General features: G+C 50.0%; 1 protein-coding gene across 1 annotated transcript; it reads right to left on the bottom strand.

Moving 5' to 3' along the window:
* Positions 1–17,749: 17,749 nt before the first annotated feature.
* On the bottom strand, positions 17,750–18,583 carry LOC120642845 (peroxidase 44-like). The gene has a single exon (XM_039919456.1). The coding sequence runs from the start codon at positions 18,581–18,583 to the stop codon at positions 17,750–17,752; it is 834 nt and encodes a 277-aa protein (XP_039775390.1).
* Positions 18,584–19,166: the final 583 nt, after the last annotated feature.

The raw sequence follows: 19,166 nt of genomic DNA, 5'->3' as shown, positions 1-19,166 counted from the left end.
TGATAATTGAACTTGAAGTTGATCTAAATCGATGCTTTACTTATGGTTATGTTGTATATCTTCATACATGCTTATCTTATGAGTTTAATGGTATATACTTATATCTAGTTAATGCTTGCTAATAAAATCTGATCAACTAAAATCGCTGAGTGCAGTTAAACCGTGTCAGCTATTCCTTGAATTAGCCTTGCATATATTATAGTTGTTTCCCTACCACTTGTTGAGTACCAACCATAAGTGTACTCACCCTTGCATACTTGCTGCTCAGACCGTAATAACAACTGCCCGGAGTTTCCAGAAGACTTCGAGGATTTCTAGGCGTATGTCTCCCAGTCATCTGCCTGTGCTGAAGAAGTTTCCGCTGCTACTCTATAGATGTTTAATTATTCGTTTAAGACATTCGGTTTTGTAATAAAGTCTTTAATACTCTCTTTACGTTTGCACTAGTTGTGATATTCACTTTATGTTTAATCATATGTGTGTAAACTGATCCTGGCGCACATATGAGATGCATTCGGTTTGCCTTCATAAACCGGGTGTGACAGAAGTGGTATCAGAGCAGTGTTGACTGTAGGACGTTAGCCTAGATAGAAATGGTCAAAAATTAAGGTCTATCTTGCTTAGTAGCCATGCTCTTTCATGCTTATTTGCTTAATACTTATTGATAGCTTTTATCTCAACCTTGATCGCATACTTGTCTTTTCTTTCAAGTATGTTCTAAAACCTTTCTATCATGATCTTCAGATGGCCAGAACTAGGCAGACTGCACGCAAGCACACCGGAGGTCGTGCCTTCGCCCGTCGCACTGTTCCTGCACCCGCTGAGCCAGTACCCGCCCCAGTACCTGCTCCAGTTCCAGTTCAGCCAGAGGAAGAGGTTGAGGAAGTGCCCGGGGTGGATTACTTCTTCGATGAAGACCAAGAAGGCAACATCCGGGAAGTCGATGCGGACGGGAACATACAGCCATCCCTACCGTCGCCTACACCAGTACACGATCTAGGCCCACCACTGGCCTATTTCGAAGCTCAGGTTCCAGCGACCGCCGTCGCTGAAGGAGGAGAAGAGGAGGAGCCCCTAGAGATGTCAGAGGATGAAGCCCCAGCACCGCCACTTGCACCTCCTGCTCCAGCAGCTTCAGCGCCTGCACCAGCTGGAGGAGACCCGGAAGGCCCAGAGGACCCGGGCGATGAGGATGATGAAGAAGATGATCAGAATGATGACCCGCCAGAAGAAAGGGGACTGTACTGCGTCTACACCTCAACCCACGAGGTGGGTCACTTCCCCCTGCTGCTTCGGGATGTGCTGGAAGAGCTTCACAACCCCGTGGCTCCCATGTACGAGACAAGGCATTATGAAGACCCAGCGCTCGGCGACTACTTCGTCACTCGGGTCCACATAAGGGTGGATACTGGACCCCGAGGCATGATGACCGTCTCCGCACATGATTCCTCGACACCCATGGCGACCTACCGTGCCGCAGTCAGCCAAGCTGCCATGAGGGCTCTCTGGTCTCTCAACCACACTAACCGCCGAGACTTGGAGAGCACAGACTATCAGCACCTTCCTCGCCGTGCTCGTGGGACAGAGCATACGGAGTTGACACTTGGAGAGGACGAGGAGAACCGCGTCAATGTCACAGTGCGAGCTCTCGCCGGAGTCGACACGGACTTAAGGAATGTCGTCATCCAGCTGGACGACACCCAAGACCGACTGAGGGAAGCTCACCACAGGATTCGCCAGCTAGAGGCCCAGCTTGCAGGAGAGGCGCCTCCACCAGTTCCAGAGGAGGAGCCCCCGCATCCCGCCTTGTCACCCCCGCGCAAGAGGCTTCGTTTCGGCGACCGTGGCTACCAGAACCGTTTCTATTAGATGATAGGCTTAAGAGTTTAGGTTGAGTCTTGTAAAGAGTTTTTTTTGTAATCGCTAGCTCGTGAACGTTTGTTTAAGTGTGTTAGTTAATCAGTGTGTTTGAATGCTTGGTTTTGTGAACATTTGTGAGTTGGCTTTTTGTAATGATTGCGGTGTAATTATGGAGTGATGACCATAATTGCATCAAGTTTTTAATAAAGTTAGCTAGTTAGTAAAGCTTGGGGTTATCTATTTTATTTTATATTGTCGCTATCTCCTCCTTGCACCTATATTTTACCATGATTATTTCATGAGTCTTACTTGTCTAACCGGTCAGATGGTGAACACCAGGTCCGGATCAGGAGTTGATCAGCCAGCAGTGCAGCGTCAGAGAAGAGGCAACAACCAGCAACCCAACAACATGAGTGGAGGCAACAACCAGAACAACGGGCCACCGCCACCACCACCAGCAGGGATGGAGCAGTTCCTTGCTGCGCAGACACAGCTATTGACTCAAATGGCCAATGCCATGGCCAATCTACAAGCTCAAGCAAATCAAGCTCCAGTTCCACAGCCACCACCGAGAGATCGCCACCGTGACTTCATGAGTCACAGACCTCCTACTTTCTCCCACTCTCCAGATCCTCTTCACGCCGATGACTGGCTCAAGACCATTGAGAAGATGCTAAATATAGTTCAGTGTACAGACAGGGAGAAGGTACTGTATGCTTCAGGCAGATTGGAAGGAACTGCAGCAGACTGGTGGGATGCTTATGCCGCCGCCCATGTTGATCAAAACACCATCACCTGTGATGAGTTCAGGACCCAATTCAGGGAGCACCACATACCTGAGGGTTTGATGAAGCTGAAGAGGCAGGAATTTCTAGCTTTGAAGCAAGGTGGAATGTCCGTAAGTGAGTATCAGGACAAGTTCATCCAGCTGTCCCGCTATGCCTCCGCAGACGTGGCCACAGATGGGCAGAAGCAGGATTACTTCAGGCTAGGGCTGCTTGCACCCATCAGATATCAGTTGTTGGTGCACAGGTTTGATAGCTTCCAGAAACTGGTGGACAATGCCATCGCTGTGGAGAATGCTCGCAAGGAGATGGGCGAGCAGAAGTGGAAGTTCGAGTCACAAGGCCAGTCTAGCAATTCGCGCCCGCGCTTTGGACCCCCGCAAGGTAACCAGTACCGCACAAGAGGACAAAATGTCAATTTTGGGCAGAATCAGTATCAGTACCAGCGCCCAGCTCAGCAGTACCAGCAGAATCAGCAGTTAGCTCAACGCTCTACTCCCCAGCAGAATCGTCAGAACACTCCAGCCGGTACCCCTGTGAGAAACAACAACCCCGCACCTTCTGGAGGCAATGCTTGCTTCAAGTGCGGTCAACTTGGGCATTTTGCTCACGCTTGTCCCAACAGAAATAACCAAGGTACGCCAGGTCAATCCAGTAACAGTGGGCAGAGACAGACCCCTCAACAACAACAGCCACAGCAGCAGCAGCAGCCGAGAAACAACAACCAGACTCCCCAGGGCAATCGTGGACAGCAGAACTACGTCCATGGAAGGGTGAATCATGTTGCCGCAGAGTCCACTCAGGAGGCATAGGATGTCGTGTTCGGTATGTTTCTAGTCAACTCAGCTCCTGCATCAGTTTTATTTGATTCTGGAGCAATGCATTCTTTCATATCTGCTCAGTTCGTAGCCAAGCATTCTATTCCTCTTTGCACTATGCCTAGAACCATGCTAGTAAATTCACCTGGGGGAAATATGAAGGCTATGTATCGGTGTTATGGGGTTAGAATACAGATTATGGGCAGAGAATTTGTGGCAAACCCGATAGTCCTGGAATCCAGTGGTATTGATATCATTCTTGGAATGGGATGGATGACCAAGTATGATGCTGTCATTCAATGTGCCAAGAGATCAGTGCTCCTCACTAGCCCAGCAGGTGAGAGGTTTGAGTTTGTTGCAACCCCTCCAACATCAGCAGATTGTACGGTGAATCAGATGAAGGCTGCTCTGATAGAGGACATCAGGGTAGCATGCGAGTACTCAGATGTGTTCCCCGATGACTTGCCAGGTATGCCACCTGAACGTGACATTGAGTTCATTATAGATCTTTTACCTGGCACTGCACCTATTGCTAAGAGACCATATAGAATGTCCGCTGGTGAACTAGAAGAACTTAAGAAACAATTAAAGGAATTGTTAGATAAGAAATTTATTCGTGCTAGTTCGTCACCATGGGGAGCCCTAGTGATCTTTGTGGACAAGAAGGATGGTACACAGAGGATGTGTGTGGACTACAGGTCATTAAATGAAGTTACTATCAAGAACAAGTATCCGTTGCCGCGCATAGAAGATTTGTTTGATCAGCTGAGAGGAGCCAAGGTATTCTCCAAGATCGATCTGAGGTCAGGTTATCACCAGTTGAGGATACGACCGTCAGATATTCCCAAGACCGCATTCACTACCAGATATGGGTTGTATGAATATACGGTCATGTCATTCGGGTTGACCAATGCACCAGCTTACTTTATGTACTTGATGAATAATGTGTTTATGGAGTATCTCGACAAGTTTGTAGTAGTGTTCATCGATGATATTTTGGTGTACTCCAAGAATGAGGAAGAACATGAGGAGCACTTGAGGCTTGTTTTGCAGAAGCTCAGGGAGCATCAGTTGTACGCCAAGCTCAGCAAATGTGAATTCTGGTTGAAAGAGGTTTCGTTTCTTGGTCATGTTATCACAGATGGAGGAATTGCAGTTGATCCCAGCAAGGTCAGAGATGTGTTGAAGTGGGAACCACCTCAGACAGTGTCAGAAATCCGGAGTTTCTTAGGACTCGCAGGCTACTACAGAAGATTTATAGAAGGCTTCTCCAAGATAGTGAAACCCCTTACCTCACTATTGGAGAAAGGAAAAGAGTTTGTATGGTCAGATGAGTGCCAAGCCAGTTTTGAAGAATTAAAGAAGCGGCTGACTACAGCTCCAGTGTTGGCTATGCCTGACATTCACAAGAGTTTTGATATATATTGTGATGCATCTCGTCAGGGACTTGGTTGTGTGCTAATGCAAGAGGGACATGTGATTGCTTATGCGTCTCGTCAGTTAAGGAAGCATGAGCAGAACTACCCCACTCATGATTTGGAGTTAGCAGCCGTGGTGCATGCCTTGAAGATATGGAGACACTATTTGTTGGGACATAGATGTCAGATATATACTGATCACAAGAGTCTGAAGTACATATTCACCCAGAATGATCTCAACTTGAGACAGAGAAGATGGTTAGAGCTTATAAAGGATTATGACCTGGAGATACACTACCATCCAGGAAAAGCTAATGTGGTTGCAGATGCTTTGAGCCGCAAGAGCCATGTAAACGCAATGAGAGTTAGGCAGATGCCTCAAGAATTGTGTTGGGAGTTTGAGAAACTCAACCTTGGTTTTGTTGGTCACACCGAGGGAATCACCATAGAAGTCGAGCCGACTCTTGAGCAAGAGATACGGAAGGGTCAGCTTGAGGATGATAAGATCAAGGAGATCAAGGAGCTGATGGAAAAAGGCAAGGCACCTGATTTTACTGAGGATGAACATGGAACCGTGTGGTTCAGAAAGAGGATATGTGTGCCAGAGGTGGATCATCTGCGAGAAAAGATTCTAAAAGAAGCCCATGATTCCGCCTATTCGATTCATCCAGGCAGTACCAAAATGTACCAGGACTTGAAAGAGAGATATTGGTGGTATGGTATGAAGCGTGATGTTGCAGCTCACGTGGCCATATGTGATGTGTGTCAGAGAGTCAAGGCAGAACATCAGAGACCAGCCGGTTTGTTGCAACCATTGAAAATACCAGAATGGAAATGGGAAGAAATTGGTATGGATTTTATTGTGGGGTTACCACGTACAAAAGATGGCTATGATTCCATATGGGTTATTGTGGATAGGTTGACAAAGGTAGCTCACTTCATTCCAGTGAAGACTACCTACTCGGGAGCCAAACTGGCAGAGCTATACATATCCAGGATTGTCTGCCTACATGGGGTACCCAAGAAGATTGTGTCAGATAGAGGTACTCAGTTCACATCTCGGTTTTGGCAGAAATTGCATGAGTCTATGGATACAAAGTTGAATTTCAGTTCAGCATATCACCCACAAACGGATGGACAGACAGAAAGAACCAATCAGGTGTTAGAGGATATGCTTAGAGCTTGTGCTCTAAAGCACGGAGGTAGTTGGGATAAGAGCTTGCCGTATGCAGAGTTTTCATACAACAACAGTTACCAGGCCAGCTTGAAGATGGCACCATTTGAGGCATTATATGGAAGGAAGTGCAGGACTCCATTATATTGGAGTGAGACAGGGGAAAGCCAGTTGTTCGGCCCAGAGATCATCAAAGAGGCCGAACGACAAGTACAGATTGTTCGAGAAAATCTGAAAGTGGCACAGTCAAGACAGAAGAGCTATGCAGACAAGGGACGTAGAGAGTTGATCTTTGAAGAAGGAGATTTTGTGTATCTCAAAGTGTCACCTATCAGAGGTTTGCGCAGATTCAAAGTTAAGGGGAAATTGTCACCTCGTTACATCGGACCATTCAAGGTCTTGGCCCGGAGGGGTGAAGTAGCTTATGAGCTAGAACTACCGGCCCGATTGTCCGATGTGCACAATGTGTTCCATATATCTCAGTTGAGAAAGTGTTTGAGGGTGCCAGAGGAGAAATTGCCACTGGAGGAACTGAATGTGCAGGATGATCTGACTTATACTGAGTATCCGGTCAAAATTCTAGACACATTAGAGAGGATTACTCGGAGTAAGAGGATACGGATGTGTAAAGTTCAGTGGAGTCATCATGCAGAGGATGAGGCTACTTGGGAAAGAGAAGATGAGTTACAGGCAGAATTCCCCCAGCTCTTTGCTAGCCCAGCCGAATCTCGAGGACGAGATTCCTTTTAAGGGGGTAGGTTTGTAACACCCGTATTTTCAAATTAGGAACCTAAGTAAATTTGATTAGGTTTATTGTAGGCTCGATAAGGTTTCATCTAATTTATCTTGAATTTAGAGCATATGTCGGGAATCAAATAAAATATTTAGCCATAAAATAAATATAAGGAAAATAGGTGTGTGCATTTCATGCTGGATTGCATCTTTATTTTCTTGTTGTTCAGTTTAAATTCAAATCCTTGGGCTTGAATTTAAATTTAAAGAGTTTGTTTTCATTTCAGAAAAATGAAAAGGCTTTCTTTTCCCCCTCTCTTTCAGCCCAGCCCATTCTCCCTTTCTTTATCTCTCTCCGCGGCCCAGAAAACTTCTCGCCAGCCCGTTTCCCCGCTCCCGGCCCGTTCCGGCCCAGCGCCCCCTCCCCCCTCCCTGTCTCGCTGCCAAGGGGGTCCCGCCTGTCGGGAGCGTCTCCCTCCCCCGTCCGAGCAGGACTCACGGTCGAATCCGACCGGGATCTCCGCTCCGCCTTGTTCCTTGGGCCCGCACGCCAAGGCCGTGCTCCGCCCCTATATAAGCACCCCTAGACCCCCCCTTGAACCCCATCGAACCGAAGCCGCCGCCTTCGCAAAAACCTAGCCCTCGCCGCCGCCATTGTTGAAGCTTCTCGGAGCTTCGCCGCGCCGCCGTTCCGTTTCGCCTTCTCGACGACATCACTGCTCCGGAGCTCCGCCGTGGTGAGAGGAACCTCGCCGACCTTTTATCTCCCTCCCTCTCGCTCTGTTTCGGCCGCGTTCGCTCGCTGGAGTTTTCGCTCCGCCATGCGCCGCCGCTAGCCCGCTCCGTTGTCTTAGCGCCCTCCCAAACCCCCTAATCGAGTTCGCGTGCTCGCGCGCGTGCTCCCAGTCCAACAACCGAGCCAGTAGGAGCCCAGATGGCCGTTTTGGCTTACTCCGGCCGTCCCGCCGCCGCGCGCCGCCGTCTTAACTCACCGCCGGCCGCTTCCGCCGCCGCCAGCCCGCCCCAAAGAACCCTAGCCGTCAGATCTAAAACGCACGGCTCGGATTAGATCGGATCGAAGTCAACCTAGCCAGGAAAACGGTCAACCGTGTCGGTTTTGCACTAAAGCCCCTCTGTTTTTCCAAAATTAACCCGCCGTCCTTTTCTGTTGAAAAATATTTACAAATCAGCCTCTGTTTTTATGATCTAGCCCCTGCGTATAAGGTTTATTTATGTTTTAGCCCTTAGATCTTGTTTTAGCCATAACTTTCTCGTTTTAGATCCGTTTTCGATGATCTTTGCGCTCACGCGATCGTTGCAACGAGTAGAATATTTTAGTAACCTCTTTTTGTACTGTTTTTGTTGTTTGGTGTACTGTTTCTTATTGTTTGTACTTGTTTGCTTGCATGTGCGTGTGTGGTGCGATAGACGATCCGCAGTTCGAGGAGCAGCAGCAAGATCAAGGCTTCGGAGGACCGGATCAGCAGCAGTTTGAGGAAGGCAAGTGGACCCTTGATCATGTTTTGACCCATTAAATCACCAAATCTATCACATTTACTTTTATGTTCATGCATGTGTCTATAATATGATGGGAACCGAGTTAAGGACATACCTAGTATTGTTTACCATATTCCTTGATCAACTTGGGTTTAATTTCATGTTGGGTAGCTATGCTAGTTGCTTTACCTTGGATATGGGTGGATAATATTACAAATGCTATACTTGTTACTTCATGTTCATGATGGTTTAATATTGTTAATCAAGATCATATGTGTTAATTGGAACATGGAGAACCACCCAAGAAAACAGTACAACCACAATTACTATATGGCTCTGGTCTTGGCTGATTAATTAGAAACTCTAGCTTGTGACAATCTTACCGAAAGGGCAAGAGGGGATGCATTGATGGGATATAGCTCAGTCCTCTTGGGGCAATTGGTATTGTTTTATGATCCTTTGGTAAGGTATCACCTCATTAGGACAGTGTTATGACCACTTTGGCTTGAAACCTTAGCGGGTTGTCATCGGTTAGGGGATCTTTGTAAAGGCCTCGTAGCGTCCCTATGCAGTCATACCTAAGGAAGTGTGATATGGTGCTTGGCCCGCACTTGCATGGTTGGGTTTAAAGTTCTTCGGAGCTCTTACGCGGATTGTGGTGAAAGTGTACAACCTCTGCAGAGTTAAAACTAACCGGTTAGCCGTGCTCACGGTCAAGAGCGGCTTGGACCCTCACATGATAATTGAACTTGAAGTTGATCTAAATCGATGCTTTACTTATGGTTATGTTGTATATCTTCATACATGCTTATCTTATGAGTTTAATGGTATATACTTATATCTAGTTAATGCTTGCTAATAAAATCTGATCAACTAAAATCGCTGAGTGCAGTTAAACCGTGTCAGCTATTCCTTGAATTAGCCTTGCATATATTATAGTTGTTTCCCTACCACTTGTTGAGTACCAACCATAAGTGTACTCACCCTTGCATACTTGCTGCTCAGATCGTAATAACAACTGCCCGGAGTTTCCAGAAGACTTCGAGGATTTCTAGGCGTATGTCTCCCAGTCATCTGCCTGTGCTGAAGAAGTTTCCGCTGCTACTCTATAGATGTTTAATTATTCGTTTAAGACATTCGGTTTTGTAATAAAGTCTTTAATACTCTCTTTACGTTTGCACTAGTTGTGATATTCACTTTATGTTTAATCATATGTGTGTAAACTGATCCTGGCGCACATATGAGATGCATTCGGTTTGCCTTCATAAACCGGGTGTGACACAGCTCCAGTGGCAACATGCTCCCGAACGAAGTGAAGATCAATTTCCACATGCTTGGTGCGTTGATGCTGGACAGGGTTGGAAGACATATAAACTGTGCTGATATTATCACAATAAACCAGAGCGGCGCGACTGACAGGCGCATGCAACTCTGCTAGGAGTTGGCGCAACCAGGACACCTCAGCCACCGCATTGGCAACAGCCCGGTATTCAGCTTGTGCACTGGATCGAGACACAGTGTTCTGACGTTTGGAAGACCAGGAAACCAGAATATCTCCCAAGAAGACTGCATAGCCAGAAGTAGAGCGCCGAGTGTCAGGACAGCCAGCCCAATCAGCATATGAATAGACAACAAGATCAGACTAAATAGAAGGCCGAATGAGAAGCCCCAAGTGCAGTGTACCGTATATGTAGCGCAGGATGCGCTTCAGAGCGGCAAGATGAGACTCCCGAGGATCATGCATATAAAGACACACCTGCTGAACAGCATATGCAATGTCAAGCCGAGTGAAGGTCAAGTACTGCAGGGCACCAGCAAGACTGCGATAATCTGTAGGATCAGCCACGGGGGGACCATCATCAGCAGACATCTTCCTGTTGGTGTCAACCGGTGTATAACAAGACTTGCAATCAGCCATACCAGCACGAGCCAGAATCTCCATCATATACTGCCTCTGGGACAGAAGAAAACCACTACCAGAACGCTGCACATGCATACCCAGAAAGTGATGAAGGGCGCCTAGGTCCTTCATAGAGAACTCACGCTGCAGTGCTGCGATGGTGCGGCGTAGAAGAGTAGTCGAGGAGGCAGTCAAGACAATGTCGTCGACATAAAGCAGAAGGTAAGCAGTGTCTGCGCCCTGGTGGTACACGAACAGAGAAGTGCCCGTCTTAGCCTCAACGAACCCAAGCTGAACGAGGTAGGAGGCGAAGCGACAGTACCAAGCACATGGAGCCTGCTTAAGACCATAAAGGGAGCGATTAAGCTGACAAACATAATCAGGGTGAGCTGGATCCTCAAAACCTGTGGGCTGGGAGCAGTAAACAGCCTCAGACAGAGTGCCGTGAAGAAATGCGTTCTTCACATCCAACTGATGAACCGGCCAAGAACGAGAGAGCTCCAAGGAAAGAACTGTGCGCACGGTAGCCGGCTTCACAACAGGGCTGAAAGTCTCATCATAATCAATCTCTGGACGCTGAGTAAAGCCACGGAGCACCCAACGAGCCTTGTATCTCTCCAAAGAACCATCTGCCTGATATTTGTGCTTGAATACCCACTTGCCGGTGACAATGTTGGTCTGAGACGGACGTGGAACCAAGTCCCACGTGTGATTGGCCAACAGGGCGTCGAACTCCTCCTGCATCCCCTGGCGCCAATTGGGATCAGCAAGACCCCCATGATAGGTGCGAGGCACGGGCGACAGAGGAGCCGCGTGGTAGATAGCCGGCAGTCGAAAGCCAGCCATCCCGCGTGTCACCATGGTGTGTTGGTTAGACACGGGCGGCACCGGGACAGCTCCAGGAGGAAGGACTCGCGTAGGTCGGGGACGGCACGAGTAGACCTGCAGGGGCGCAGGCCGAGCACCAGCAGGGCTGGGCGCACCAGCAGTGTGGCCTGCGGGCGAGTGGCCGGCAGCCGGAGAGCCAGCGGCCGGACTGGGAGTCGGCCGAGCTGCAGCAGGCGCAGGCCCGGGACGCATGGGCGTGGTCCCTGGGCGCACCGGAGAGGCAACGGGCAGCGCCGGGGTAGCTGCTGAGGACGGAGCCGCACGTGGCTATGCGGGAACGCCGGGGGCCGCATGTGGCTGTGCGGGAGCGCCATGACCTGCAGCAGTAGGCACTTGTACGGGACCAATAGGGCCGGTACAAAGTTAGTGTGATCAAAGAACTCAAACTCCTCGGCACGAGGCGTGGAGGAATGTCGAGACATAGGAAAGCAGTCTTCATCAAAGACAACATGTTGAGAGATGATGACACGATTAGAATGGAGGCCAAGACAGCGGTACCCTTTGTGATTAGGGGAATAGCCAAGGAAAACGCACAGAGTGGAGCGAGGAGCGAGTTTATGGGATGCAGTTGCTGAAATATTAGGGTAGTAGGCACAACCAAAGACTCGAAGATGCTCGTAAGAGGGCTGCACGCCAAACAGACTGAGGTGCGTCATGGAGGACTTCAGAGTCTTGGTGGGGAGAATATTCAGCAAATGCGTTGCGACGTGAAGAGCTTCGACCCAGTAGGAGGGAGGCATGCTAGCCTGGAACAGCAATGAGCGGGCAGCATTATTAATGGTGCGAATGATACGCTCGGCTTTACCGTTCTGGGGCGAAGTGTAGGGGCACGACATGCGGAGATGGACGCCATGAGTGAGGAGAAACGTGCGCATGCTGAGGTTGTCGAACTCGCGGCCGGTGTCGCATTGGACGGCCTTGATGACGACGCCGAACTGAGTACGGACATGAGCGAAGTTCTCCAAAGTGGCGAAAGTGTTAGACTTCTAGCGCAAAGGAAAAGTCCACAAATAATGAGAGCAGTCATCGAGGACAAGTAAATAGTATTTGTATCTAGAAACACTAGGAACAGGCGAGGTCCATAGGTCACAATGAACTATATCAAAAATACTAGTAGCACGAGAAGACGATGACTGAAACGGTAAACGAGTGTGGCGCCCAAGCTGACAAGCATGACATATGGTGCTGGGTTCTTTATTACAAAAAGGAATGACCGGCGCTACTTTGGCTAAGACCTCACGACCAGGATGACCGAGACGACGACGAAGCAGCAAACGCTTGCGCAGCAAGAAGGCGCAAGGGGTAGAGCGGACCGGAGCTATTGCACCTGATGATCACCCTCTGAGACTCCAGGTCCTTCACAGAACAACCAGCGGGGTCAAATTCAACAGAACAATTATTATCGGTGGTAAACTGGCGCACAAAGATAAGATTCTTAATAAGTCTAGGAGAAACAAGAACATTATTAAGAGTCAAAGGTCCAGAAAGAGACGTGGAGCCAGTAGCAGTGACGGGTAGTAAGGAACCGTCGTCGACGACAATTGATGAAGGAAAAGGGTACCGCATGGATGAAATATGAGAGAGTGGAGGGGTGAGAGGTCATATGCGAGGTAGCACCTGAGTCGAAGAACCAATCAGTCTGAGGTTGCTGCTGCAGCGTCATGGTGCTGAAGGTCGACGTGAGAGACTGCTGATCCCAGGACGATGGAAGGCCGGTGGTGGGGTTGGCCGATCCAGGTGCTGGGGTCTGCGGTGGAGGGGCCGACCCATAGTAGAACTGCTGCGGGACGACGCCGTAGTAGGAGTTCTGCGCGACTAGGGGGAAGGGCGCCTGCATGGCCTGCTGCTGAGCCTGCATGGCGAGCTGCTGGGCGACCAGCGCCTGCTGGTGGGGTGCAGCGGCACCAGCAGGGCTGGCGGCCGGAGTAGGGGCGACGGACGCCCGCGGACTGGGATACATGGCGATCGTCTCGGTCCACGGGTTGAAGAATGAGGGCCAGGGCACGCCGGAGCCCTGGCGAGGAGCAGAGGATGAGGTGGTGCCTGTGGAGCTCGAGTTCTTGCCGCCGCCTGCGGAGTCGGTGTTGCTGGAGCTGCCCTTGTTGTTGTTGGCGCGGCGCTTGCCGCGGCCGCCCTTCCCGCAGTTGGAGCCCCCGCCACCAGCGCCCTTGCCGCCCCCAGAGCCGGAGTTGCGCCCAGAAGAGCGCTGGGGGGCTGGCCGGAGGCGCGCCTAGAGGGGGCGCCGGAGGTGGAGCCGGCCAGGAGCACGGTGGAAGAAGCGGATGTCGGGGACGCCATGGTGAGCTCCTCAAGGATTAGCTCGTCGCAGACCTCGATGAAGGTTGGAAACGGACGGCCACGCCGAAGGTGACGTCCAATATATGCGAACCGTTCGTTGAGGCCGCGGATGACGTTGAGGACGAGGGTGCGGTCTTGAACGGTTTCACCAAGGTCGGCGAGGTCGTCGGCCATGCGCTTGAACTGCTTGCAGTAATCGGTGATGGAGAGATCACCCTGCACAAAAGTTCGGAACTTGGCGTCGAGGATGAGGGCGCGAGCCTCGCGGTTACCCCAAGAACTGGGCCTCGATGGCGAGCCAAGCGGAGTGAGCGGTGGCGCCGCCGTCGCTCCGAACCATGACAATGTCGACGAGGTCACCGAACCACGCAATCCATGTGGATCCAGTCAGCAGATGGAGTGGCGGGACGGTCGTCGAAGACGTGCGTCTGGAGGGTGTACTTGCCGAGGGTGAGGAACTGCTCATGCCAATGGGAGTAGTTGACGTCGAGGACGACGGGGACGAGGCTCCTGATGCTCTGGACGGCGACCGCCTGAGCGTGGAGGTTCAGGAGCGTCGCAGCTTCGTAAAGAAGTAGTGGATCGGGAGTAGGAGGAGGCTCGGAGTCGACAGCGGAAGAGTCGTCGCCGTCTTCGTTGTCCGAGGGAGCATCCGCCTTGCGCTCCGCAGCCGCGCGGGCTAGGGCATCGCGCGCGCGGGCGGCTGCGGCCTCCTGTTCCTGTGCAGCGGCGGCGGCCTCCTGCTCGGCCTCTAGGGCACGGGCGAGCGCGGCCTGGCGGGCCACACGGCGGGCGGCGCGCGCCTGGCCTCCGCGGCAGGGAGGGTGCCGACCATCGGGCAGCGACGGCAAGGAGCCGGTGCGAGATGGGGGCGGGTGGACGCAACGCGAGGAAATCGCGTGCGAGTCGCGGCGCCGGCGGCGTAGAGTGCTAGGGAGTGGAAGCGAGATCGGGAAGAGCCCGGTCTCTTGATACCATGAAGGCAATGATAATTGCGTATATTGATTGATGATTAGGGTATACAAGGGTGTACATATATAGGACAATCTCGGTTAGGGTTTATAGAAACATGATCCCACGAGATTGCCCTCCCTGTCATCTAGCAGGCTCGGATGAGCCGCCCATGGGCCTAGGCGTGACACAGCCCGGGCCCAGTACACGCAAGACAGACAATCTATTTGTCTAACAGGTTCTTCATCAATTTGATTTAATTTTAAATTTTATGGATTTGGCAATTAATTATAACATATTCAATTCAGGCAGCAATTATGACATTTGCGATTTTGCCTTTTGCAGATTATGAAGGAAATATGAGACTGACCATATTCAATTCAGACTGCAATGGTGGGATAACTGTAGCTTTTGCCACAAAGCAGTACATACAGATTTTGTTAGAAGGTATAGTGGCTGTGGTTACAAGGAAATAAATTGCTGCCAACAATCTCTTGACAGATTCTTTTTAATTTGTGCACTCTTTGCTGGATGGAATGTCAGGCCTAGCCTCCATAGCAACTCTGATCTTTAGTTTCACTTTCTTAGTGGCATGCAGTTGCCAACCTGATGATGGTGAAGTGTTGCTCCGAAGTCACAACTATAACCTTTTGCATCATAATTAGGATCCTTACTCTAAATATGGATTGGCATGTTTTGGTCCCAGATAAACATGATTTAGACTTTAGAGTGTTGCCATTCTAGGTGTTGGAAATATTGGATCCATGAATGCAGACAGCATGTTTGGCAACTTTCCAGCGCAATTTCAAATCTCCATGTGACCGATGCCATATTTCATTTGCCCTTATAGGACAGTCATTCACGATTGTTCTTTATGTTTCTTACTAAGCATTCATTTCTTCTGATAATGAAGATTAATTTACCAGAAAATTCTCTCTGTAATATCAATTTTTATCCACTGGGTCTGTTCGGTGTCCTTTCCAATATAATGGTAATATAAGACAGTAGTTAAGTGGTTACGAGGCTTTGCTTCTTATTCACTCTGGGGGACTGTTCGAGCTATAAAGTTGTATTTATCTGTGCTAAGTCTGTTTCGTGCATGTTTGATATAAACTGCGAGATGAACTTGTCTATGAACATATTCTGGTCGTTCTTTCTAGGCCAATTTACCTAGCTGAAGAAAACAGCCAACTTTTCATAATTAGAGAGGAGCTGCACTTGTGGGGTTCAGCTGGGGGCTCGAGGAATTAGTTATCTCCTCGCCCTGCTACCTAATGATTAGGAGGTTCGGTGTTTTTCATTTAGGTCAGGTCCTGCCTGTTTTGAGGCTATACCTGGGTGTCTCACCCTCTTTGTTCTTAATATATTGACACGCAGATCTCCTGCGTGTTTGAGGAAAAAAAATAGCCAACCTTTCATGATTAGACACGAAATTTGTTTCAGTGGCAATCGTATTGTTTCAGCTTCCTTGACATTGTTTTCAAAACTGACAACATTCTGTAGGAGTAGAGTGATATACCGTTTTTTAAGTTGTTTGCATATTTAGTCATTACTTCAAAATGAGACATGTTCTGGAAAATTACACAATGATATATACTACATAGATGACTTTGGCCCAGTAAATTTTGATTTATGTTGTTCCATTTTCCAACTGAATCACACAGTATTTACAGATACTCATGTGGTTACACAAACATGCGACCACAGTCACTTGCCACAACACCTTCTGGTGTTTCAACTGTTGATGATTCTTCTAAATTTTGGCTTAGTCAAGTGACTTGCCTTTATATTGTTGATCGGCACTAACAATTGTGTAAAGATGGGTGTGGTGCGGTTCGCTCCAGCGGATCATCGAATCGATCCATAAAAACGATCCAAATGGGCTCCTACTCCGACCCACGAAGCGGCGTGGGGTCAGCGGATCAAAACCGGAAGAACCACTGGTTCGAGTGGTTTGATCCTGATCAGGGAAGCTCACGTCCTTGGCGGCACACAGCACAGCTACACTAGCAAGCCCGCACCTGATCTCGACCTGCTCACCAATGTGTCGATGCGCCTGTGCGGCACAACCATGCGGCACATGGCGTCCACGATGATCTTCTTCGAGGTCGCGTCTGGCGGGAGCATGTCCGCCACCATGCCAGTGTCAGGCTCATGGGCCCCATCTGCAGCTGCTTGGCTCATCATTCTTGCCGTCTGGCCATTGTTGGCGACTTTACTAGCAGCAGTATTGTTAAGCCATGGACTGCATCTTCATGCAGGTAGTATCAAAGCAGCTACTTCAAGTCTTGCGATCTTCCATACTGGCCGTCGGGGTCTTGCGGCTGTATACTACTTGAAGCCCAACGTTGGATTACAGGAGCTTAAGCAGTGGGTAGGAAGCAAGCCTATGGTCCCTGCTCGTGGAAGCAACTTGCCGCAAGGATTTGGATCGACCCACCATATCCACCGGTTCAAATGGGTCAAGCAATTAGTATCAAATGGTTTAAGCGGTGCCCCTATTCACGACTAATGGATCGATGGGTCGCATCCGGTTCGCTCCATGGATGAACCACGCCCATCTTTACAATTGTGATCTGCTGGCTCCCCGAAAGAGATAAGTATGCGTTTCTACCAAATAGTGGGGCTTATTGCTGATGACCATGGGCGTTTTACTGCTTTCTGTTTAGTTCAGTATCAGAACAGAGGATGTTTCCTCTCCTGTTGTTATGTAGAAAATTAAATCTAAACATTAACCATATATTATTAAATGGTTATAGGACAATATTTCTCATCCCATGTGGTACTGAAAAAACTATGCCATTTGCCATTGTGAACATGATTGGCAGAAATAGGCCTTGCCTCACACCATAAAATATGTGTCATATATCATAATATGGGGTTATATAACTCCAAATTCAGTTTTCATATATAGCATTATGTGCCCTCAACATACTCATTTACTCGGAAGGACTTTCATCTTCTTTATGATATTATTGTTGATTTTCTGTCACTGGATTGCAGAATCTTCATGAGTCATTATTAACTGGAGAGCTAGAGAACGTATTTTGGAGAGATTATTAACTGGTTTGTGGACAACATGGACCATGCTCTCAAGGATTACTAACACTGTATGCATAGGAGACAAGAAGCATCATTTACCCTCCCCCAAGATTCACTCCAAGCTAGTACACACCTGACAAAATTACAGCGTTGTTGACCTGATAACCAGTTTCTTTAGGCTAACCAAGGTCAACCCTCACACACACTTTGTAAAAGAATCCTTAATATATAGTTACTAAAACTAGCTAAGTAATAATACTATTTTTTTTTCAAACTCTCAGTGGTCCATGGCGTCAACGACGCAACACTTGATCACTGATCAGTAAGTAGTAGATGAGCGAGCTCGCTCGCTCGCTCGATCTCAGGTACTTACTTGAACAATCAAGTCAAGTGTTGTACCTCGAGCAGACCTTCCTGACCTCGCCCGCGTCGCCCTCGAGCACGCCGGCGTTGCTGAGCTTGGCCATGGCCTCGGAGAACCTCTGCAGGAAGGCGCCGGGGCTGGCCGCGTAGTAGGCGACGTGCGGCGCGGTGTCGGGGTGCGTAGCGGCCTCCTGGTCGACCTGCAGCAGCGTCCTGTTGCTCATGAGCTGCGCGTAGTAGTTGTTGTCGACGGTGAACGGCGTGTCGGGGTCGAAGAAAGCGGCCGGGTCGGTGTCCAGCGGCAGGTCGGCGGCGCCGCAGGTGTCGAGCATGTCGCGGCGGAGGGTCTCGTCCATGGCGCCGCCGCTGTCGGGCCCGGTGAGGCGGTAGCGGAAGGAGGAGCAGTGCGCGCCGCCGACGGTGTGGGCGCCGAAGAGCACGACGGTCTCCTCGGCGGAAAAGCCCCTCGCGGCGAAGTAGGCGAGCACGTCGTCGAGCCTGGCGAAGGGCGCGGGCAGGTCGACCTCCCAGGGATCGGACCGCGTGCCGTCGCGGCGCCCCAGCGCGACGTCGTAGCGGCAGCCGCCGAGGAGCTCGACGGCGTCCCGGGCCGCGAGCGCGAGCGCGTCGGCGCAGGAGACGGCACCCGGGCAGGCGGCCTCGAGCGCGCGCTTGGCGGCGTCGACGGCGCCGAAGCCGCGCAGGGCGTAGTTGGGAATGGCGGCGCGCTCGGAGGAGTAGCGCGGCGTGGGCGCGATCAGGACGGAGGCGTCGCAGCCGCGGACGAAGCAGTCGTGGAAGAGCAGCCGGATGAGGGCGGGCGCCAGGGTCGGGTCCGTGTAGTGGAGGCGCTCCATGGTGTTGTGCACGATGGCCTCCGCGTCCGGGCACGTCGCCGCGTAGTACGCCGTGTCCAGAGCTTCACCGGTGGCCGCCATTGCCAACAGCAGCTGCACCATCAGCAGCAGGCGGATGACGACGACACTGCCCACCATCGTCACCATGGATGGTAATAACAGTGGTAACTAGCTAGCTTGCTGCACTGTACTGTTGTGTGTGTAGCAACCATACGCATGCAGATGAACTATATGATGATCACTACCAAGCACTGGGATGGAACTATATACATGCAAGTGATACAGGAATTAATAAATGACAGTTTGGCTGATGGCTGGCTTACGCGCAAATTGATTTAATTATTACTGGTAAACTGCAACACACTGGCCGGCCGGCCACAGTGGTGTTGGGTTCTGTGATGAAACACCTCACGCGTACAGACCTTACTTGCTCCTAATGATGCTCCTTCTGAATATGCAGGTAGCACTGTAGCTGTAGACAATGGTGCTCCTTGATGTTTCAATCGTCTTCATATATACAGAGTTTACCATTTCAACTCCCAGAGCTACACTACAGAGGTAAAGAATTTAGTTGACTTTTTTC

The sequence above is a fragment of the Panicum virgatum genome, chromosome 7K (assembly GCF_016808335.1).
Source record: "Panicum virgatum strain AP13 chromosome 7K, P.virgatum_v5, whole genome shotgun sequence".
Classification (NCBI taxonomy): domain Eukaryota; kingdom Viridiplantae; phylum Streptophyta; class Magnoliopsida; order Poales; family Poaceae; genus Panicum; species Panicum virgatum.
This window is presented reverse-complemented; position numbering and strand designations above follow the sequence as displayed.

Bases quoted from the DNA above. Each gene is read 5' to 3' on its own strand.
- LOC120642845 (XM_039919456.1), bottom strand. From the start codon at position 18,583: ATGGAGCGCCTCCACTACACGGACCCGACCCTGGCGCCCGCCCTCATC.